Consider the following 23989-nt stretch of genomic DNA (forward strand, 5'->3'; position numbering starts at 1 on the left):
AGCCAACAGTCACATGTGGCTATTGAGCCCATGAGATGTGGCTAGTCCAAACTGACACGCATCGCAAAGGCTTTAAAAGTCCCTTCCAATTTTGAAGACTAACATGAAAAAATAATGTCAAATATCTCAATAGTTTTATATTAATTGTTGGAATGAGAATATTTTTTATTTTGAGTTAGAGAACACCTATTATGGAATTAATTTGTTTTTTACTTTCAAAAAATGTGGCTACTAGATGGGCATCATGGCACACACCTGTAATCCCAGCAGCTTGGGAGGCTGAGGCAGGAGGATCTCAAGTTCAAAGCCAGCCTCAGCAACTTAGCCAGGCCCTAAGGACTTAATGAGACCCTATCTCAAAATTTAAAATTTTAAAAAAAGGGCTGGGGCTGGGCACAGCAGCACATGCCTGTAATTCCAGCGGCTCAGAAGGCTGAGGCAGAAGGATCTTGAGTTCAAAGCCAGCCTCAGCAAAAGTGAGGTGCTAAGCAACTCAGTGAGACCCTGTCCCTAAATAAAATACAAAATAGAGCTGGGAATGTGGCTCAGTGGTCGCGTGTCCCTGAATTCAATCCCCAGTACCCTCCATCCCTCAAAAAAGGGGATGTGGCTCAGTGGTTAAGCACCCCTGGGTTCAGTCCCTGGCACACACACACACACACAAAAGTGGCTACTAGAAAATTTAAAAATACACATGTAACTTGAATTTGTACCTAGCTTTCTATTTCTATTGGGCAGCTCTAGCCTCTGGATCCTAAATGTCATGGTGCCCAAAATTATTATGGAGTTAATGCTCTACTATTGATCAAATATGATTATTATAAAAAGGTCAAATCAAGAGAAGCTTTTGATGAAATAAATTTTATGAGTCCCATTAGGCAACTTTAGATCTCTCAAAGGGCCATGATCCTGCATGTAGCACATTATCCAACTTCTACTGAAATAAAGGTTGGATAGTGAAAGTGACTCAGTGGGCTGCTCTGTGCTCAGCCTTCCCATTCATCCAGATCCTGTAGCAAAAATGAGGGTCTGGAAGCTTTGCGGCAGAGGCAATCCATGGGCTTGGGTCTTGTGGATGGACAGCATGGGTTCCAGGCTTATCTCTGCTGTGTGATCTCAGACAAATCTCATAATCTCCATGAGCCTTGTTTCTTGTTTCATTGGGGATAGTACTATTTCTCATAGATTGCTATGAAGATTAAATGAGCTAAAAGCAATGTACCTGGCCCAGCATAAGTGTTCAAAATTATTAGCAACAATGAATATTAATATTACCAGAGCACCTTTAGAAGTAGACAGAAGCTTTCACAAAGCAAATGGAAGTGGCAAGTGGTGTGAGTCAATCAGGAAAGAAAGCAAGTGGGATGCAGATGCAGGGAAGGAAAAAAAAATAAAAAAGACTAGAGAATCCCACATGTCTAGTAAGGAAGGAGAAAAGGCACCTACCATGCCTGCCCCTAGCTGATGGCCCGCTTGGTGACCACGACTCACAAGCTGCACCCACGTAACTTGGGCTATGGCCAGAAAGCATGTGCGGTGGATTTCCAGACCAGCTTTACTTTAGTTCTGCTAATGTTCTTCGTGACATTTTTAATCATCAAAGAGAAATTTCACAAACATAGTTCTTGTATCCTCATCCATCTTTCTTCCCCGCGTCCACAGCAGAGGGGAACCGCTCATCTGCAAGCCGGGGGGAAGGAGCAGACCTGTTTATTTTGGCTCAGATGGACATGGCCAATGCAGTCTTTAAAAAAAACTTTTAAATTTGTTGCCATTATTTTATTCTATTTATTTTATTTTTTTAATTTGTTTTAATTAGTTACACATGACAGTACAATGATCTTGACATATCATACATTTGAATCAGATGGGATATAATTTCTCATTTTTCTGAGTGTGTGGCCACTATTTTAAAAGCGGGAGATTTCAGTGACAAAGGAGGCCGACTTGATGTTCTTTCTTGACATTTTCTTGCTCCATCATTGTGGAAACCTGAGTATTTTTCAGTAGTGAGAGGTATGGAGAACCTGGATATACCTCAACAAAGGCCCAGTCTGTGAAGAGTGGATTCTCTGGAAATACTGAAAAATCTGTCAGTGTGAGTCCACATTCCCACCAGGCCGTGGCTCTCAAAATGTGGTCACTGGGTCAACACCCTAAGCAGCCTGGAGGCTTTTTAGAAAGGCACATTTCCAGACCTTCTAGATCTGAGAGACCCACTAACCCGTCATTTAACAAGCCATCCAGGTGATCTGAACCAGGTTCAAGCTCCTACTCCACTGATTCAGGGCAGTGAGGAACCAGAAGACAGCTATTGGGGGGACCTGCCACTCCCCACCACTCCATATCGCACCCAAACCACCTGCATTATTCCCTCATTGCCTGGCCCTCCCAATAAGCACCTGAATTCTCAACTCCAATACTCAAATCGACTCCAACCAAGAAAAAAAAAAATGAAAACAACTTCTCAAGGAGCTGATTTCTACAGATAATGATCATACCTCCTTTTACCCTAAACTCAAGCCAACGGATTGAAATATGGTGACTCTTATATGAAGAACTATATGAGACATGGCCAAAATGCATCCTTGCCTTAAGTCAGAGAATGGGAAAGATGGAAGATAGTTACCTTAGCTACCATGTGAACCTATCCTGGATCCCGTCAGAGGTAGAGAATCATATGTATAAAGGAAAAGGAAAAAGTAACCTGGAAGCCGACTGACTTGGTCCAGGTACCACACCCTACCCGGAAACTATGGCATTAATGGGACCTATTTGATAAAACTTCTGTGAGGATTAAATGAGTTAGTAGTGCTTTTACTACTTACTAAAGAAGATCTTTGTGTGTGTACATTATTTATTTTCCAAAATAATTCCAGTATACAGATGTTATTATTCTCATTCCACAAAAGATCAAACTGGCTTCAGTGATTTGTCCCAGAAAGCGATGGAGTCAGGATTTGAACTCAGATTCCCTGATTTCTAGCCTAAGGGAATTTATTAGCAAAGGCTAAAGGGATAACATAAAGGATAGCAAAAGCAGGATCTATATCCTAACAATATTATTATATTATAATATTACTTATATATAATGTAAGTCTGCTGAGCAGTATACACATTTTCCTTTTTCCAAACAAATCCAACCAACCTTTTATTATTTAGGGGTAATCGTCATTTCGTGGCCCATCCAGCTTCTTTTCCTCCTTCCTGGTCACGGCACTGTTCCTAATGACTGCACAGGAGCAAGGAGCTGGTGTAGTTTGTCTGTTCTGTGGCTGCTACTCAAAAGCATCTTGGAGGGGAGAGGTTGAGTTCTACAGTGAGTCTTTGCCCTGAAGTAGTGCAAGATGGGTGGTGTGAACCCACGGTTCCCTCAGCTGGATGTCTCTTACTCCAGCTGTTTTTTCAAAGTGACTCTAATACCATTCTAGTACGAGGAGGGTTTGTGTTCCTTTCCCTTGAACCTGGGTGGGTTTGTGACTCCACAATGTGATCTGTGGATTCTGTGATCAGGGATCACTGAGCCTCCTTTATAAGAGATGAAGGAGCCCTGGCAGACGGTATCCTCAGATGTTTGAACCAAGAAGACATTTGAAAACTTCAGAGATCTCACAACTCTGCCTAATCAAGTTAAAAAAAAAAAAAAAAGCTGCCAGGAGCCTGTAATCCTAGCTGCTTGAGAGACTGAGGCAAGAGGATTCCAAGTTCAAAGCCAGCAACTTAGTGAGGCCCTAGGCAACTTAGCAAGATCCAGTCTCAAAATAGAAAGGGCTGGGGATGTGGCTCAGTGGTTAAATACCTCTGGATTTAATTGCTGGCACCAAAAAAAAAAAANCTTGTTAAATGACGGGTTAGTGGGTCTCTCAGATCTAGAAGGTCTGGAAATGTGCCTTTCTAAAAAGCCTCCAGGAACACTTTTATCATTGTAGAGATGTCCTTGAAATCTACAAAATTGTACACATTAAAAATTCTTTGCAGCTGGGTATGGTAGCAGGTACCTATAATCCCAGCAACTCAGGAGGCTGAAGCAGGAGAATTGAAAGTTCAAAACCAGTGATTTAGCAAGGACCTAAACAACTTAGCGAGACCATGTCTCAAAATAAAAAAAATGAAAAGAGCTGCAGTTGTAGCTTGGTGACAAATTGGCCCTGGGTTCAATCCCCAGTAATAACAACAACAACAACAAATCATTGCATATATTTTATTTATAACAATTTTAATAAAATTCAGCACATTTCATTTGATTTTGTGCTAAAATTTTAAATAGGAACAAATTAGTCAGTAGCTTTTGGGGGGGTTAGTCTAATTTGAAAGGTAGAAAAGAAAAATAAAGTTCACGTTCAGAGATGGGCATGGACTATGTGATAGTGCACACAGCAAGATTGAGGGTTTTAAAAGCAGCCATTTAAAATACAGTGAGACATGTCTCAGAATATGGCATTAAAAGCAGTGAACACACCAGGATGAACTCACTGTTTAATTTTTAAGTAAATACCCGTGCATATTTTTTTATTGCCCTTCCCTTGACATGTTGTACTTCACAAAAATTCATGTCCAAGTTCACCGAGGGGGAAAAAAAAAAAAAAAGCAGATGGACGTACAGCATTTTTTAAACAGCCCAGCCTTGGAAATATGTACAGAATTTATGCAGGTTTATGCTCTTTCTCCTTTTGCCAGAGGGTGCAATTAAAAGTCCATTGACAACTTCCAAACTGAGGCCAAACAGAATTTCGGATGAAGTCAATGGGAGTTCACCACCCTGGTCGTGCTCAGAAATAGATCTCAGAAAGGAATACATATAATGAATGCTCTTGGCATTAGAACTCACACTTAGCAAAAATAGAAATTCACTCAGTGGACTAGAATCAATATGATAATGATGGTACAATCTGATGCAAACCAGGAGAGAGCAGGGCCTGTACCCAAGACCACTCACTGGGTGATGAGCTGGCAGAGCTGAGCCTCGTGGGGTCTTGATTGACTCAACTCTTTGTTGCCATAGACATCATGTACATCCTAAGTGCATTTCATTTTTCTCAGTTACCTGTGAGGTCATATCACTCACAGCAGCCACATGCCCACCTGCCACTTAGTGAGTCTGTGCCCAGAAGTAGGACAAGATGGGTGGTGTGAACCCATGGTTCCCTCAGCTGGATGTCTCCCATCCCAACTGTTCTCTCAAAGTGACTCCGATACCATTCCAGGAAGAGGAGGGTTTGTGTTCCTTTCCCTTGAATCTGGGTGGGTTTGTGACTCTTTTTATCAAAAAGAATTGCACAGAAGAAACACTGTGGGAAAGAAAAAGCCATGTGGCTTCCATCTTGTGCTCTGCAACTGTAGCTTTTGCACTCCTGAGCCATCATGGAATAAGTTTGATGCCTCTGGAGCTGCCATGTTGTAAGGAAGTTCTAGCCACACTGTGAAGCTGCTCATAGAGGTCCTGGTACATAGCTCTAGTTGAGAACTTGCTCCTCAGGAGATATGAAGTACCAGAACCATTAGTGACAGCATCACCAAATGATTCTACCTTCCATGCATCAAGTCATCTCCTGATGCTGAGTCTCATTATCTGAGGCCACAAACAGCATAAAGCAAAAATGAGCTATCCTCGCCCTAACTAAATTAGTGACTCAAAGAATCTATGAGGGAAAAAGCAGCTGTTTTATACCTTTAAGATTTAGGATGGCAGCCAGGCATGAAGCTGCATGACTATAATCCCAGCTTCTCAAGAGGTTGAGGCAGGAGGATCACAGGCTCAAGATCAACCCTGAGCAACTTAGTGAGACCCTGTCTCCAAAAATAAATGTAGAGAAAGAAAGAAAAATAGAGCTGGGGATAAATCTCAGTGGTAAAGTCCCCCTGGGTTCAATGCCCAGTATGGGGATGGGGGAGATGGAATGATTTGTTGTACAGCATCAGTAACTGAGACACAATGTGTGGGGGATGTATGGGTCATTTTAATCATATGCAACTTTCACCTCATACTCTTAGTTTATATGTTAAATCCTGGGCTGGGGTGGAGCAGGTAGCTCTGAGGTAGAACACTGGCCAGGCACATGTGAGACCCTGGGTTTCATTTCAAGCACTGCAAAGCAAAGCAAAACAAAAACCCTTATGTCTAAGTTAAGCCCTAAGGAAGAAGAGATTCCACTCTTTCCATTTTGCCCTCTAAGAGAGCTATTATAAAAGGCAAGGAAATTACAGTATGTTCTGTACTTACAGGATGTATCATTTCAAAATGAAAAAAGAAGGCATATATTATTTCACTGTTGTATATGTCAAATGGGGGAAAGACCAATATTTGAAATTAGAACCAGTTCAACTTGGGCCTAAGAAGTGACCCTAGTACTTCGTAAGTTGAACTACCCTGTAAAGAAAATAATCACCCTTGGCCGACACCAACAAATCACCTCATCATGCAGCGAATTGAGTCAAAATGTTCTCACCTCACCTGTCCCATGCCCACAGCAGGTGGAAAGGGGAATGGGGAAGAGACAGTAAGACAGATGGAGAGGGCACCCTGCATAGCTCTGGGTGTTCAGAGGACAAAGATTCTCCTAAAAATAAAAATAGAAAGGAGGATTCCTACTGAAAGTGTCAATCTTCCTTTCTTTTCTGTCAGGACACCCTTGGCCAACATTGTCCTAAACGACCTCCATCTGCTCCTTAGCCTGTGTCCTATGATAACCTCGACCTAACACACACGTGCTCTAACCCTGCTGTCATCCTCCACTCCTTCTGCCATGTTATTTATGATGGATGCATTCAACAAACATTTATTGAATGCCTACATCATGCCAAGGTTTGTTGGAGGTGCTTAGAATACAGAAGTAAACACGACTTAACACAGTTCTTATTCTCATAGTAAGATCCCCCAGTGAGGGTGACATGGAGTAGGGCTCTTGTCTATCCAAAATGGACCTGTGGCAGGAGTAACAAATAACTGTTTGAAGCCACTGTCGTTTTGAGTTTGTTTGTTCCTACAAGCTCTGGCCTTATTTTTGACTACAATGGGAAGAGCCACAGCCTCAGCTGGGATGGAAGGAAGGATGTCATTGTGAGACTAACAAACCACAGACTCATTTCCAGCAGGAGTCCACAGAGCAGGGGGCACAGGAAGGAGACCAAGCTTGAAGGTTACTGTAGAACACCACTGATCAGCGTGTATGTGGCAGAGACCTCCATGACTGAGGGGCCCTCCCTCGCAATGGAAGAAGAGAGGTAGATTGTGACCCAGCAAGGATTCAGGACCAGAAATTACCCACACCCATGTGACTATGCTCCTCTAACGACCCGAAAGAAAAGCAAATGTTACAAAGATACCAAATTCCAGAAATTTTGCTAACCCATTTTCCTTCCTATTGAAATTGGTTTATAGGTCCTCGCAGGGATTTCAGTTTTATTACTTAAAATAAGTGACTAGGGACTGGGGCTGTAGCTCAGTGGTAAGAGCACTTGCCTCGCACACATGAGGCCCTGGGTTCAATCCTCAGCACCATCTAAAAATAAAGAAATAAAATATATTGTGTCCATCTACAACTAAAAAAAATTTTTTAAACGTAAAATAAGTGATGACAATACTAAATAATTATTAACAGTACACTTGAACTTAATTTATCTTCATTTTGTTTGTGTCTCCTGTTATGTGGACATGACAGTCTACCCACTCCAACACAATACTAGAGTATTCAGCTCTGAAATAGTCACTGTGATCATCCCTCTCTGGATGCTCTTATTTCCAAAAATGTACATGACAGAGAATGGGAATACTCTTTTTGAGGCCCTGGTCTCATAAAAGAGAAGAGGGATGAAAATAATCAAATAGTAAAGGAAGGAGTATCTGATCCAGACACACGCACTCAAAAATACTCTTTGGAGTTTCTCGTATCACCAGGTCTAGGACATGAATCCTGTGAAGTCTCTAATAGCCACTGTCTTGCACATGGGTATAAAAGAAGAAATTATTCCGTTATGAGTTTCCATATGAAATCAAATGTATTCTGTGATCACATGAAGACTCATTTAGGCTCTGTCCTGTGGTTACTAATTTTGTGGAGCTCCTCTCTAAGAAATAAATTCCTTATCTCTATGAGTTGTAGTCAGTTTTTGTTTGTCACTGTGACCAAACGATCTGACAGGAAAACAGAAGGAAAAGTTTATTTTGGCTCACAGTTTCAGAGGTCTCAGTCCAGAGAGGACTGACTCTATAACTCTGGGCCTGAGTGAGGCAGAACATGGTGGCAGAAGGGCATGGTGGAGGAGAGTAGCTCAGGACACAGTAACAAGGAAGCAGAGAGGGAGTGCCACTCACTAGGGACAAAATACAAACCTCAAAGGCACACCCCAGAAACCTGCCTCTTTCAACCACACCCAACCCGCTGACAGTTACCACCCACTTAATCCTTATCAATGGATTAATCACTGATTAGGTTACAGTTCTCATAATCTAATCATTTCACCTCTGAACACTCTTTCATTGTCTCACACGTGAGAGTTTTTTTGGAGGGTTACACCTCATATCTAAACCATAATATTATGTACAACAAGGAACTTGAATTTTTGGTTGACTGGCAAGAATTAGCAACCAAAGATCCATTTGAAAAGGCCATACTCTTAACCTAACTTCTAGAGCAAGAAACCGTAATTTAAGACGAAAATATACTTGGATGAGGAATTGTACTTTAATTCCGTTTCAGGGAAAATAACCAGAAATAGCAGAATCACTGAATTTCTGATAATCTGTCACAAAAAATTGCTGGCATTCGACTGAAAACTTTTATACTTCTTCTATTGACACGTCAACAAAACAAACGTACTGAAAGTTATTCAAGAATTTTAGCATGAAGCTTTGGATGCAATCACCAACATGACATCTTGGACTCAAATGGAATAGATGCCACCAACAGATACCTTAAGGAGCATTAGGACTGTGGATTGGCTAACGTGGGATCAGAACCAGTTGAAGGAGCTTCAGTGGTGATAGGATATGATACACACCAATGACCACACCTCCCCTCAAAATGTTATTATTCTGAAATGAATTATTTATGTTAATGAGAAGTAATACATATAAATTGGGGGCAGCAGAAGCTTTCAAAGTTATCTTGGCAAAAATTGTGCCCACACTCTCAAAGCCCCTCAATATAGCATAGCTCATCTACAGTTTGAGCACAACATAGAATCTAAAACTCTCATTTCCTCGAGGGACAATCAGATGATCTCTGCTGGGTTTGAGTAATAAGGACAATTTTCATGATTTGGGGGACTTTCCGGGCTGTATGAATGGTGGTGTTGTGTACTTAGAATGCTGCTATTTTCAGGTTCAAAAGCACAGAGAATTAACATTGCTCGATCATTCCAGCTTCTCCAAATTTGTTTAACCATGAAAATCCTTCATAAAACCAAAGCGTTCTCTCCCCGTCACTGACCTACCTCAGAGTTTTCTTCTGCTCATTACTTTAGGGCTCATAGAACCTGAGAAGTACATTTTACATGCTCCACTTCAGATGCAGCCAATTTAAAGGATTTTTTTCCCCCCAAGATGTAGAAAAAGCTTCCATAGAAGAAGCAGAACTGAGAGGGTCAATGAAGATTTTGTTTTTTCTTCCTGGGATATTAACTTTGCAAATCCACCAAGCTCTGTTATACATGAAGCATTACATAAAATCCTAAGAGAGGAAGGGCTTGTGTTCAGACACCAGGGCTGCCTCAGAACACTCGAGAACAAGTTAGGAAGCTCAGTGGACTGCGGGTGCCTTCGCGTACTTGGACACTAGTGAATGGGAAGCAGACATCCTGGCAGACGGGCCACCTGACGATACTGACAAGGTTGACAATGAGCTCTGCTCAAATAGTTCTACCTCGTACAGATATACAGCCTGTACTTTGTTGGTTTTGAAATAAAACTAAACCGACCCAAACACAAATGCCCCAGGCGACTGTGCTGGCCACAGAACTGATGCCAGAAATCCAGGCAGGACATTGCTAGCAAAGGAATGTTCATCTTTTCAATATGGAACAAGGGACAAGGCTCTAATGGGGCAGGCCTGCCAGAACCCCAGCTTTTCCCCTTTACCCCAGACAATGCCGGCATTGTGCAGGCAGGAGACGCACACAGATTGCTACTCTCTTCTCCAGATTTTCTTTTTTTTTCCAGGGATGAGTCCTAGGGTCCATGGAACCAAAGTTTCCCCATTCTGGTGTTGCTAATTCACATCCCACATCCAGTCTTCTTTCTGAAGTGGAAAAATACTGAACTACAATAACAACAACAACAACAACAACAAAAAGTTCAAGAGAAATTCCAGTCCCAAGGGAAAAAATGATAGGTGAAGTGCAGTAACAAGGAAACATCTAAAAATAGTGTGGTTTTCATGACATGGGCATTGTGCTGTCCCATTCTTGTACTTCAGGACGCATATCTTTGTCACAACATGAGAACACAAAATAACGATTTCACCTGGTGTTCCAGGGAGGAGACAGCCATCTGCATAGCTGGAGGAAGGAATGGATTTGTAGGTCCTAATGAGAGACACAAAACAGACTCCAACAGTTTGCTCTCCAAAGGGATTTTGGGGGGTCATTTTTTTTTTCTTTGTGGGCTGAGACAGGAGTCTAACCCTGATAAAGGTTTAACCCTACCTGGTAAGATTTTCCCAGTCTCTCAAAATGTCAAAACAGAATATACTAGGAATTTGGAGATGTTTAGAATCACAGGCTCTGAAAAGATAGTTTGATGAGATTCAGTGAAAATGTAAGTGCAAAAATACATCCAACGAGGTTTCTACAGTAACCATTCAGTAACAAAATCAGATCATATGTCAAGGTCACAGATGGTAGAACTTTGTCTTATTAGTTCCTTTTTTTTCTTCATCTGTGCAATGAATGAGGAAAAAAAAATCTATTCTACCTTCTTTTCTAAAATTATTAAGATCAAACAAAAACCAAAGAACAAAACAAAAGAAAAAAAATAATGGCAGAAATGATTAGCCCCCACCCTACATCTATTACTTCTTTCCATGATAAGAAGGCTGTACTCAGACACATGGCTGGACATCACCTCCCAGGCGTCTTTGTAATTGTATTGGTCCCTTGAACAGTTTCTTGTCAATGATATAGCATTCTACATAGTGCCTTGAACTGTTAGGTGAGAAAGAAAGAAAATTCCAAAGATTTTGTAGTTGTAAAGGGACACCATACCTTAATTTATTTACTTTTTATGCAGGAGTGAGGACTGAACCCAGTGTCTCACACATGCTAGGTAAGTGCTCTACCACTGAGCCACAACCCCAACCCTTAGAGTGTATTTCTATTTCAGCTAAACCAAACAGAATTGCATTCCATACGTGAAAATGCTTTCAAAACATTGAAGCTATACAAATAGATTTTTATTGTTTCTGTGGTTTTTATACTGATGACAGGTGGGAAGTGAGACGACTACAGGCTCACAGCATTGCCCTGGTAAAGAGAAGGTGAAGGGAGCTAATAAAACAGAAGGGTCATAGCTGGGCATGGTGGCACACACCTGGAATCCCAACTGCTTGGGAGGCTGATTCAGGATGATCATGAGTTCGAATCCAGCCTGAGCAACTCAGCAAGAACCTGTCTCAAAATAAAAAATAGGAAGGGCTGGGATGTGGCTCAGTGGTTAAATGCCCTTGGGTTCAATCCCTGGTACCAAAATAAAACAAACAAAAAACACAGAAGGGACTTCCCAGATAATTTCACTTCTTTTTACCTCTGTACACAGAAGAAGGGAAAACAGAATGGAAAGTTCTCTATTCCACATCTTCAGTAAAAGGGTCAAAAACAAAGAGGACAGAAACACTCTTTTTCCAAAAATGACTAAAGCATTATCTACAAAGGTATAAATTTTATTTGACTGGAAATGATTTTCAGTTATGATTTCTTTCACTCTCAAAAGTACACTTTAATCTCGGTGACAAAAATAACATTTTCAGGGTTGTTTTTGTTTTCTGGTTTGGTGTTCTTGTAATACAGGGTTACCATGCAATTTTAGTTGATGATCCCTAGGAACTTTGGGAACACAACTGATTTAGTTCCCTACCTACTATTTGCTTGAAATTAGAAAATGAAGTATTGATATTTGGTGATTTTTGTAATTGACCAAAATCTTCATGAAACAGATCCTTAAGACATCTTTGGGAGGTAAGCCATTTTTCAAATTGATAGGTTAGCCATGAATATTGGGAAGTCTTCCTGTACTAGATGACAAGGCAAAAAAACCTTTACCAAAAATTGTAGACCTTTAGTTTGTTTGATATACAAAAGGAGCAAATGAGAGTAATCTAGATGTTTTCAAAATAGCAAACACACAAAGCAAACATATAAACCAGCATTCCTGAACTTTTAACCATAAAAAAACTATAAACCACTTAAAACCACCAATTCAAATAAACTGTTTCACCAGGGCAACATGAGGTGGGGAAAACACGGGGTATCAGACTCATTCAGAATGCACCCTCCACTTCCTGTTTATTCATATACAAGAAAAGCGGGTAGAGCATCCTGCTTTTCTATCCAAAGTGATCTCTCAATTTACAACAAAATTCACGCAGAAGAAAAATGTTTTCTCCTTTGTGGGATTTATCACTAGAAAAGCTAGACTATCATTCCAGCTGTCTTGATGTTCCTGGGTATGGAACTAGATTTCATATGCAGAGATTTTTCTTCTTTAAAACAGAGGCTGCCCACCCCCACCCTTTTTCTTTGGTACTGGGGATTGAACTCAGCGGCACTGAACCACTGAGTCACATTCCCAGCCGTTTTTAATATTCTATTTAGAGATAAGGTCTCACTGAGTTGCTTAGGGCCTTGCTTTTGCTGAGGCTGGCTTTGAACTCACCATCCTCCGAACTCAGCCTCCTGAGCTGCTGGGATTACAGGCCTGCGCCACTGCACCTGGCCCCACAGTGCTCTTAAGTATATCATTCCAGTTTGCTAACTCTAAGAGTTCTCAAAGAAAACAGCAAAGAGAACATTTCTTTTGCTATAAAGAGTTAACTTTGAGGTAGAAGGCAGAAATGACTAAGAAAATCAGCTGGACTTTGGCCACCAGAGGCCTCATCCTGTTTATAAAATTTCATGAAAGTTTACATGAATGCATCATGCAAACCCTATGTAATTAGATAATAATTTATTATCTAATTGAACAAAATGAATAAAGTTATACTATTGCATCATCATATAATTATATAGGATTTTTACATGTAATGTATAACTCTATTAATTACTGAACACTTAGATTTAATTTATGTTTTAAAAGCACATGCACTGTGGCCCTACTATGTGCCTTACTGGAGACTTGGCTATGGACAGAGAGACTGGCCCCCAGCCCTCCCGGAGTTTGCAGTTTGAGGAGGAGGCTGATATTGAGCAAATGACACAATAACGTTTTTGATTATGATAAGTGCTACAAAGGTGAACAGAAAATGTAAAAGAAACAAACTCAAGCTGGGGTTCCAGAGGCTTCCTTAGGGAAATGAGAATGAGTCCTTTTGAATGTCTGGTGCATTGCCTGGTGGTTTACACAGAACATCAACACAATGGCCTTTCCATTCTGTCACATAATTCTTCCTAGGCTGTTTCATTCTAAATTCTCTTAACTTCCTGCCTCGCCTTCAACTCATTTTTTTTTTTTAATGATACCAGGGATTGAACCCAGGGCACTTAACTACCGAGCCACATCCCCAACATCCCCCTCTGTCCTTTATTTTATCTAGAGACAGGGTCTCCCAGAGTTGCTCAGGGCCTCTCTAATTTGCTAAGGTTGGCTTTGAACTTATGATCCTCCTGCCTCCGCCTCCTAAGCCATTGATATTATAGAAGTGCACCACTGCGCAAGCCCTGCCTTCAATTCTTGCCTGGACCACTCCTTTCCCCTACCCCATGTGGAAAGTGCCACACAGCTATAAATTCAACTTTTCTGTACAGCCACCACTGAATGAATCAGAGGAATCCAAGGCTCTTTCTTGGTACCCACCACCACTCTTCCACCATTCAGTTAGCAAATACTTATGGTGGGTCAGCCATCTGACAGGCACTGTTCTGGGTACTTTCTAGGCACTGGGACATAACACTGGGAACAAAATGCCCCCAAGTATTCCATTTCTATGTCCTAAAGCCTGCTTCAATACAATTGATAAACCAGGGAATGAAGCCGTTCTCCACTGATGGCCGAGTTTGGGGTGTCTGAGGGGACCTCCTGACTGTGATCCAAGGACTATCCACAATAATGAACTAGAGGGAGGGTTTCATGATCCAGCTTAGCACACGGACACCATCATGTTTTTGTTAGTCTTTAATAATGTTAGATGGTTCGTGGGGCTCAGTACTGTAGCGAACCCCTAAACAGAAACAACTCTTAGGGTGAGGAAAGCTGTTCTCCCAACCGAGCATGATGTTCATGTTTATCCATGCCAGTTCTTAAAAATGTAGTTTTAAATGGCCTTGGTCAAATAAAATCACTAAGCACATTTATCGTATTTAATAGAAGTTCTAAAATTAAGTGAAGACATCCATCTTGCTGATTGAAAACCTTTTTGTGAGGGAACATTCTACTTGCTGCCTGCCAGGAAAATCCTGCCCAGCAGCCCAACACTGTCACGGGGATGGGGTCCTCGTTCTCCTCAGAGGAAAGAAAACAAAGGCTCAGAAGAGAAAATGGACAGAATTAGCCCTGAGGGACTGAGGGGGCTGGAGTTAAATCTTAAAGGCTGCTTTAAATAGAAGGCTACCAATGTGACCTGTGGCAGCATTTCCTCTATGCCCTTGTGGAGATGCCCCATCATGGTGGGGGTGGGGGTGGGGCTGCCTGCTAACTGTCCCTTCTAGGGACACACTGCCTTGCAAGCTCTTCTCTTTTGGATCTTTTGTTGCAAAGATGTCACTTCTTTTGAGATGATCAAGGTGATGGGGCGTTTCCGTCTGTTCCTACCTGTTTTTGGTGGCCCCTGAAAGCCCTGACCATAACACACCAAGGCTTCCTACCTCCTGTTTGAAAGCAAGTGACCCAGTGGGGTGTTTCAACGCAGGTTCAGAAATTCAACCCCAGCTCTAGCAAAGGGCAAGTTCTTAAACTTCTCTAAACCTCAAACTTCCTTACTAACAAAATGGGGGTCTGAAAGCCTACCTTGCAGAGCAGCTATTAGAATTAAAGGACTGTAGGTATAAAAATGCTCAAATGCCTGGGAAAGTGGAGATAAGCAGTAAGGGTAGTTTTATGCTTCCCCTACTCCACACACAGGCTTGCAAACAGCGGGACTGCAACCCGGGACAAGCCATCCCTAACCAGAAATCAGTGCACCTACAGGGGTGCACTGTGTGTGTTTGTGTTTGGCATGGAATGGGGTTCAAGCTTGTAGATTTGCTAAGACCCAGAAAAGTCAATCAATAGACACAGCTGGTAGAGGTAGAAATGACCCTAGAATTCATGGGACCTAAAATGTGTCATCTAGTTTCTTCTCAGCCATAAGATTCTACCTACTCCTATGAAATCCAATACCACTCAACTTTTTCTTTATCAGACCATGTTGTTAATTTTCTTCCAAACTGACCATCTGTCCCTGGTATGAGACAGCAAGTTCAAAGTTCCTCTAAGGAACTTTCTTGTGCTCACTAGAACCTGACCTAGGCCCTGAAACCTGGTGGATCTTCAACACAGAAATGCTAAAAGGTGACTGAATGGTGAACACAGTTGTAAGAGACTTGCCCATGAAACTAGAGAATAATAGAAGACCGTGAATAATTACAGGTCTGATCTGGTAGGCTCACCTTTTGCAAGGTAGTTTTGTCACTAGTCCCCCTACCACACAGGCTGTTTCTCCAACCACTGAATCTAGGTTCAGTCATGTAATTGCTTTGGTCAAGAGGACACAGCAAATGCACTGCAAACAGAGGCTGAACACTGTTTGCACATTCATGGTGGCCTTCTCTCTGGTGGGAACTCACTGACCACCAGTGAACAAACCCAGGTGAGGCTAGTGGTGAGCAGTAACTTTGGGGAGGAATCAGGAATCTAACCAAGGACCCAGTCAGGTGAGTGAGGACATCATAGATCATGTGATCCAAGCCCAGCCAGTGAAGATAGGAACACTGCCCAATACTGTAATCCAGGTCCAAGATAGTTAGTCAATAAGTATTTAGGTTATTTGCCAAGCAGGAAAAGCTAACTGATACAGTAGCTTATAGTATGCATTCTAAAAATCATTCCTAAGTGGGATGCCAGTTGTTTCTGGAAGTAACTCGATTAAAGGAAATCATAAATTTTTCTGATGTTGGATGATGAAAAAGTACACATTGAGTGTAAATGAGGGGAAAAAGGAATGACCAGACAGTGAGAGTGGTCTTGAGTCTACCAAGTCACGAGCCTTGGGCAGGTATGCATCGACTCTTTTTGTAGTGAGGAGGGGTTCAGCAATTCCAGGCCTATGGAACACAAAAACCAGCTGGCCTGCCATCTGTCACATGAGCCCTTTGGGCTACCAGCTTCTAAGAGTTAGAAACTGTGAGATGGAACATAACATCATGTACTATGGTGGAGGCCAGAGAACCACACCCCAAGCACCAAACTTGGCCCATTGCTTGTCTTCATAGGTAAACTTTTACTGGAATACAACCACACCCACTCTTCTGCACCATATTTATGGCTCTCTTCCTGCCACAATGGCAGCGTTGAGTCATTATGATAGAGGCCATAATGGCCCTCAAAGCCTAAAATGTTTACCCTATGGATTTCTGCAGAAATGATTTGCCAATCCCTGTTCTATGAGGATCCAGGGAGGCTCAGGTTGGGTCTTAACTTGAGTCTTGAATGAAAGACACGCAGTGTGTTTTCCTTTCTTTTTTTTTTTTTCTTCTTTTTTTAAAATTTTGCATAAAGGAACAAGGAAATGCTGAAAGAACATTATGCGAAGAGTACTAAGATTAGAACTGATGTTACCACACCGTGTGCAAAAGTAATTATTCTAAGTTAATGCTAATACAAATAATAACTAAGCACATATAGTTGTTATATGTCAGCTACTATTCTATAGGCCTTATACATAGTAACTAATTTTATGCTCACAACAATACAGTGAGGGAGGTGACATTATCTCGATTTTTCGAGATGAGAAGAGAGAGACAGAAAATTTATGATGCTTGGCCAAGGTCACCAAGCAAAAAAAAAAAAAATAGCCTACCTAGGGTTCAACTGGTGTTCTCAGGCTAGATTCTACACTCTTTGGAAGCTGAGAAAATAGAAGTGTAAAATATGATTAAGGACAAAATTGTGCATAAATTTTAGCTCTGAGTAATGAAACTGTTTCCTAAAGACACATGATTTTATTTTATATTGTCTTAATTTATTTTTTATTATCTTATTATTTTATTTCTAACATTGCTTTATGATTTTATATTGCCAAGCCTTCCTGGCTAACCACACTACATGTTCATTTTATGTACTCTTTGTGCCCTGCATAAAAAAGAAACTGCCATTGCTCAGCTGGAAATCCCCTAAACGGGACATCCCAAGGGCGTGTCTAGAGGTTATGTTGCCATGGTGATGTTGTGTCAATACAGCAACCACTGACCATTCCCAGAGGTGAACCACAACCCATTCATTAAATTCTGACCATCATCATATGTCTGAAACAGTGGCTGAGATTACCACCTGGTCCCTAGGAAGATGAAAGGTTCTCTTTCCCAAATAATGGTCAATAACGTCATCCTGGTTATGACAGGCAGAAGCCACTGTATGCATTACTACTTCTCTTTTTTTTTCAGGGGTGGGGGGAGTCAGGGACTGAACTCAGGGGCACTCAACCTCTGAGCCACATCCCCAGCCCTGTTTTGTATTTTATTTAGAGACAAGGTCTCACTGAGTTGCTTAGCGCCTTGTTGCTGACGCCAGCTTTGAACTCCTGATCCTCCTGCTTCAGTCTCCCAAGTCACTGGGATTACAGGCATGTGCCACCATACCCTGCTTATGCATTGCTTCTTGAAGATATATTGTGAGTTCTGTTTGGGAGTCCTACTTTAAAGAAAAGGCTCCCAGACCAGAGTAGTCACCTGGAGTCTCCAGACAAAGGTTCGACCAGCATCAGGGGCTCACTACTGCATCTGCTAGTTGCTCAAAATGATATCATGCATGTGGCCCACTGTAAATATCACATTAAACATAGGGAAAATTTCAAAAGAAAAGTTGCTTCTTCATCATGACCCTATTATTACAAGGGAGAGAGGCCAAATAGTCTTCAATAGGATTAACTTTTTACAGACTAACAGAGCACTGATTGATATATATTTTCTCAAGACATTTTGGATATGTGTATCAAACACCTTAAAAAATGTACAAAACCACTTTGAAAGGCCATTTCTACTAATTTACCTCATGGAAATTATCAGAGGTACACTGAAAGGCATATACCTAAGGTATTATTTATAAAAGAGTCAAATTAGAAGCACCCTAATTGTATAACAATATTAGTTAACCAAATTATAACCATAAATAATTACATTAATTGTGTGACCATAAAAAACAGTTGTCTAACTTTTAATAATGAGATGTTATTAAACTTCAAAAAGCAGGTTAAAAACTAATATACAACAAAAAATCCTATTTTTATATATATTTTTAAAAACAACATGCAAATACTCATAGAAAGACTGAATTTTAACAGGGGTTTTCTTTCAAGTTTTATATATATATATATAAAATAAACTCTTCATTGTGTGGTACTTTTTAAAAATAATCCATAAGATTATATTTTATACTTTTAAAAGGTGTATGTCTTTCTTTAGCTGCTATATTACACTTTGACTTTCCCATGTCTTTAAGTTTTGTGATTTTTTTTCTTTCACTATATATTCCCAGAAGTAAAAATGCAGACTAAGTCTTTCTCCACAACCAGGAGGAAAGGCATTCAGGAGTCCAGAGGCCCACCAACAACACAAAAATTATCAATTTCAACATCTGGCTGGAGAACTCATCTGATCTGGCTGGGTCTTTGGTTCTGTTAAAAAGATATACCATCCTGTGTCTCTGGACCACTTCACCGAGTTTATCCAAGTTGTTTGTGCTGGTATGGGTTTTGTTTTTGTTGGGGTTTTTCCTAGAGTCAGAATCCCAAAGAAACCAAGAGGTCAGAGAACGAGCCGGCGGGGGCTGACGGAAACGGTCTGCAAGTACAGCTCACACTGCACGACCTGGCATCTGTCATGAGGGAGGTCACATTGGATCGTTTCTTTCCCCAGGACATCATGGGAGTAGGGAGACGGAGAAACAACACACCATTCTCAGATTTCTGAGAGGACATGAGATGAATTAAAAGTTTGGGGAAATAAAGAAGCATCTTTTCATCTGGCTTTTGAATGAACACCAGAAAATGGTTTATTTATAAGTTCATAGAACATGGACAAAATGAACTAGCATCCTGCTGAGGCCTTCCCAAATTTCAGGATACATTTAATTAGATACAGCTAAGGGGTACCAATCATAGAACGATAATTAGAGGCACTTGCTTTTTAGCCAATACCAATCAGCTTCCCAGGTAACTCTTCTATCTACCACACTGAAAGCTACTGGAAGAAAAAAATTCCTTTCAAAAGACCCTCACAATCCCAGGGGGTGAAAGGTGTTCCTAAGTCTTCCATGAATTTCTCCAAGCTAGCATGACCCTGTAAAATAATACATATTTATCTAAATGATTTGAAAGCAAGGGGAAAAGTCCCATAATTACTTTGAAGGGTTGAGTGAAATTTACACATTTGTTCAGCCTATATCTTTTTTTTTAACACTATACGTTTATTATTTATTTATTTATTCATATGTGGTGCTGAGAATCGAACCCAGTGCCTCACATGTGCTAGGCAATTGCTTTACCATTGAGCCACAGCCCGGCCCGGCCTATATCTTTATTGCTCTCTATTTGCCAGATTATGTGTGAGGTCCTGGGCAACAGGTCTCTACCCACTTGCTAGGGTCTCTACCCACTTGCGTTCACAGGAATTAGACATGGAGTCAGAGAGACTGAATAAAAAATGGCCCCTACTTTCCTCCCTCTATGGCCATTCCCCTTATACTGTGACTTTGAAGCTCCTCCCGCTATAGAATTCTCACCCATTGAATCTAGACTGACATTAAGACTCGCTTTGGCTACTTGACATGGCAGAAAGGCTAGTGGGTTGCTTCTGCATCGAGGTCCTTGTGTGCTTCTCCTCTGGAAACCTGCCTTTACCAATAACATAGGCCAGCCCACATAGAAGAGAGATGAGGCTCCCTGCCAATTGCATCCCCAGAAGCAGAACTGACTAGGTAACCTGCAGCTGACCAGAGAAACATGGTGCAGCATAGCTGAGACCAGATCAGCCACCTAAACATGCCTGGCCCAAACTGCCAATGCATACAGTCAAAAGCTAAATAAAAGACTGCTGTCTTGCCAGGCGTGGTGGTGCACACCTGTAATCCCAGCACTCAGTAGGCTGAGGCAGGAGGATCACCAGTTCAAAGCCAATCTCAGGAACTTAGCAAGGCCCTAAGCAACTCAGGGAGACCCTATTTCTAAATACAATATAATAAAGAGCTAAAGATGGGACTCAGTGGTTAAATGCCCCTGGGTTCAATCTCCAGTAAAGACTGCTTTCTTAACTCATCAAGGTTTAGCCTTTTTTTTTTTTTTTTTTAAATACAACAGGTCCTAACTAACACATACAGCAAGGGAGAAAGTGCTAATTCTGATAAGCCAAAGAGAAAAGCTGCGAAGCGTGTGTAATATTAATCCAACATGTTAACAACTACAAATGAATCATGCAATTTAGATGTATAAACAACAGAGCTGAGAAGCCATCCAGAGAGGACTTAAGTTATATATGTCTAGGAAAGGGCTGAGTCAAGACAGCCGAGGTTCCTTTGATAAACTTTAATATAGATGAGTTGAATTTGCCTATGAGTCATTTTCTTTCTTTCTTTCTCTTGTAAAAAAAAACACAAGCTCTTTCACTCAATTAAGCCAGTTGGACTTGATAACAATTGTCTAGCTTGATTCAAAGCAGCCATATCCTCTCTGACACATGTTCAGCCTCCAGTACTCTGTAGGCAGGAACTTTAAATCCAACTCTCCTGAATTTATGACACACATACAGTAGCAAGTCCCTACAGGCTGAAAATCAAACTGTAATTCAAAGGCCACAGGGCTGAGGAAACAGCCAGGAGATAAATCCCAATTTCAACCTTGGATTGTCTGCAAGTTGATTCAGCCGGCTGTCAGTCATATTTAAAAATAAAATAAAACTACAAAGATACCAGATGGCATGTTCTAAAAAGAAACAGGATGATGCTTTTCAGGACTCCTTCAAAAGGTTCTAAAAAGAACTGCTATGTGGGGTGTTTTCAGGGCCTTAGAATCTTTAACCCCAATCAGTCATTTGCAGATGTAAAGAGATACAAGGAAGCAGGGAAAACCATCAAATGCAATCTAACCCATGGTGCTGACTGGAGGTGACCTTACAGATGTCCAAGTGGCCCATTTCTGGAGCTGAGTAGATCACCTCCTGAGCACTTGCAGAATGAGAGCTCCTGAGGCACATGGGCATGAGTACTCACCTTACAGCCCTCACACGCGCTGACCCCATAGTGGTACCCTGATGATTTGTCCTGGCAGACGAAACAGGGCTTATACACTCGAGGCGGGGGAAGTGGAGACGGAGGGCTCGGGACCAGTTCCTCAGAGCTGGTACTCTGTGTTTCAATCGCTGCAATGGAGATGGGGTGGGGAGAGAAAAAAGAGAAAACGCATTTCAGTTCCTTTATTTTTCATCAGTGAACTCACATGCCTCTGCCCCAAGTTCAGCAATAACACTAAGCAGGGATACTCCCATAAAAACAGCTGTCACTATAGGCCTAGCAGTAGTGACACTGACATTGATGTGGTCTCCTATGGTTTACAGAGCAATCTCATGCATCTCTAATCTGAAGTTCATCAGTGCAATGTGGGGGTGATGATTTTTAATCACCAATTTATCCTCAAAAGAAACTGAAACTCAGAGAGGGCAGGGACTTTTCCTAGATCAGCAGAGCCAAGGCCTGAATCCAGATCTTTTCACTACTGTCCTTCAGAGTTTTCTACTCTTCTGTTTCATCTAACTTCTGCCTCATGGAGTCTCAAAGGACTTGTCTGATCTATGCTCACTTAACCAAAGTTAATTTCCTTAAGGGGTAAAAAAAAAAAAAATGAAGAAAATGCCTAGCCTGGTCATTCTATGAGTATTTGGCAAGGGTTTTTAACAAGCAGATGTAGCTGAACTCCATGGATAGCAACATCAGTAAGACCTCTGCTTAGTAAGAACGGTCTTTGGGCCAGAAGCATCAGCATCATTTCAGAGCTTATTAGAAACCATAGTATCAGGCATATGAAATAAAAGTTTGCATTTTAACAAAACACCAGGTGTCTGCATGCACAATTCATGTTTTTAAAGTAGTGGGTTATACCTAATAATGGCACAGAGGGGCATGACTCACTTCCGCTTATGTTGCTATTTATTCTAGATTTAAAAGTAAATCTAGTTTAAACTACAAGAGCCCCCATTTCATTATCTAACCACCCAAATTCCATGGGATATGGGAATTCACAGAACTTAGACCAAAGTGTCCTCCCATCCCTATTCTCTAGGCTTATATTCAAAGTCAAAGCAAGAACAGGCACTATTCCTATTGCTGGCCAAAAAAAAAAAAAAAAAAAGTCATAAAACATGTAGATGGTAAATAAAAGCGAACAAATAACGTTCTAGAATCTTCCAGTCTCCCAATCATTTTACAATATACAGAATATTTCTCACGGTACCAAAGTTGCTCCCCTGCTTGTAATTAGCCAGATTTGATATTTTACTATTTTCTCCTGTAGCTAAACTTTTACCAAGTCAGGCCAACCAAAGAACAACCAAAGAGTATCTTCTTAATCCATCCCCACCTCAGTACCCAGCTCCTACACCAAGCCAGTAGTCACCTCAACTACTACAATAGCCTCTTCATTGGCCTCCCTGGGTCTGCACTTGGTACCCTAAGGGACATTCTTTAAACAAGCAGTTGAGATCATTATTCAAAAGTTAAAATTGGCCAGGCATGATGGTGCCCTTCTGTAATCCCAGGGGTTTAGGAGGCTGAGGCAGGAGGAGCCCAGGTTCAAAGCCAGCCTCAGCAATTTATCGAGCCCCTAAATAACTTAAGGAGACCCTATCTCAAAATTCAAAAATAAAAAGGGCTGGGATGTGGCTCAGTTGTTCAGCACCCCTGGGTTCAATCCCTGATGCCAAAGAAAAAAGAAAAAGTTGAAATTGATCTCTCTCACTTGGCTATCTAAAACCCCCTATCAGTCACTGATCCCATACAAGTCAAACTCCTTACTATGTTCTACAATGCTTTTCATAACATGACCCCTTATCAACATCACTGCATCCAATGATTCCCCTCATTTACTGAGTTCTAAATAATTGGCTTCTAGTCTATCTGTTGAATAGGCCAAGCTCTTAATCAATTTGAGACTACTGTACTGCATCTAGGTGAGGTGGCCTTTCCCTATAGTTCCAGCAAAACCCTGTCTCAAACACGTAAATAAATAAATAGATAAATAAATAAATAAGAGCATTGTACCAACAATTTCCCCTACCTGGAAATTCTCAGACCTTCACATATCTGGTTATTTTTTTTTTATCTCTTAGATCTCAGAGCAAATGTCACCTTCTCAGAGATGATTTCTGTAATTAAAATGCTCTTCTGAGGTTGGGGGAATAGTTCAATGCTAGAGTATATACTTAGCATGTGTGAGACCATGGGTTCAATCCCCAGGCCAAGACAGAAATGACAGAAAATGCTCCTTCCACTCCCCAACACTCTATCCCATTATTTGATCTTTCTTTTTTTAACACCTTAACTATTGTCCAAATTCAGAAAGTTTACCTGCATATTATATTCTATACCTGCCCCCCACCCACCCAC

General features: G+C 41.1%; 1 protein-coding gene across 3 annotated transcripts in view; it reads right to left on the bottom strand.

Annotated features, from left to right (window-relative positions):
- Nucleotides 1-23989, bottom strand: part of Rarb (retinoic acid receptor beta) — a 376875-nt gene that overhangs the window by 109394 nt on the left and 243492 nt on the right. For all 3 annotated transcript variants that reach the window (XM_048795452.1, XM_015489560.2, XM_048795453.1), the window contains exon 2: nt 21602-21750. In XM_048795452.1, the coding sequence (XP_048651409.1) occupies nt 21602-21750 (149 nt within the window). The remainder of the gene's footprint in view (nt 1-21601; nt 21751-23989) is intronic.

The sequence above is a fragment of the Marmota marmota genome, unplaced genomic scaffold (genome assembly GCF_001458135.2).
Source record: "Marmota marmota marmota unplaced genomic scaffold, marMar, whole genome shotgun sequence".
Classification (NCBI taxonomy): domain Eukaryota; kingdom Metazoa; phylum Chordata; class Mammalia; order Rodentia; family Sciuridae; genus Marmota; species Marmota marmota.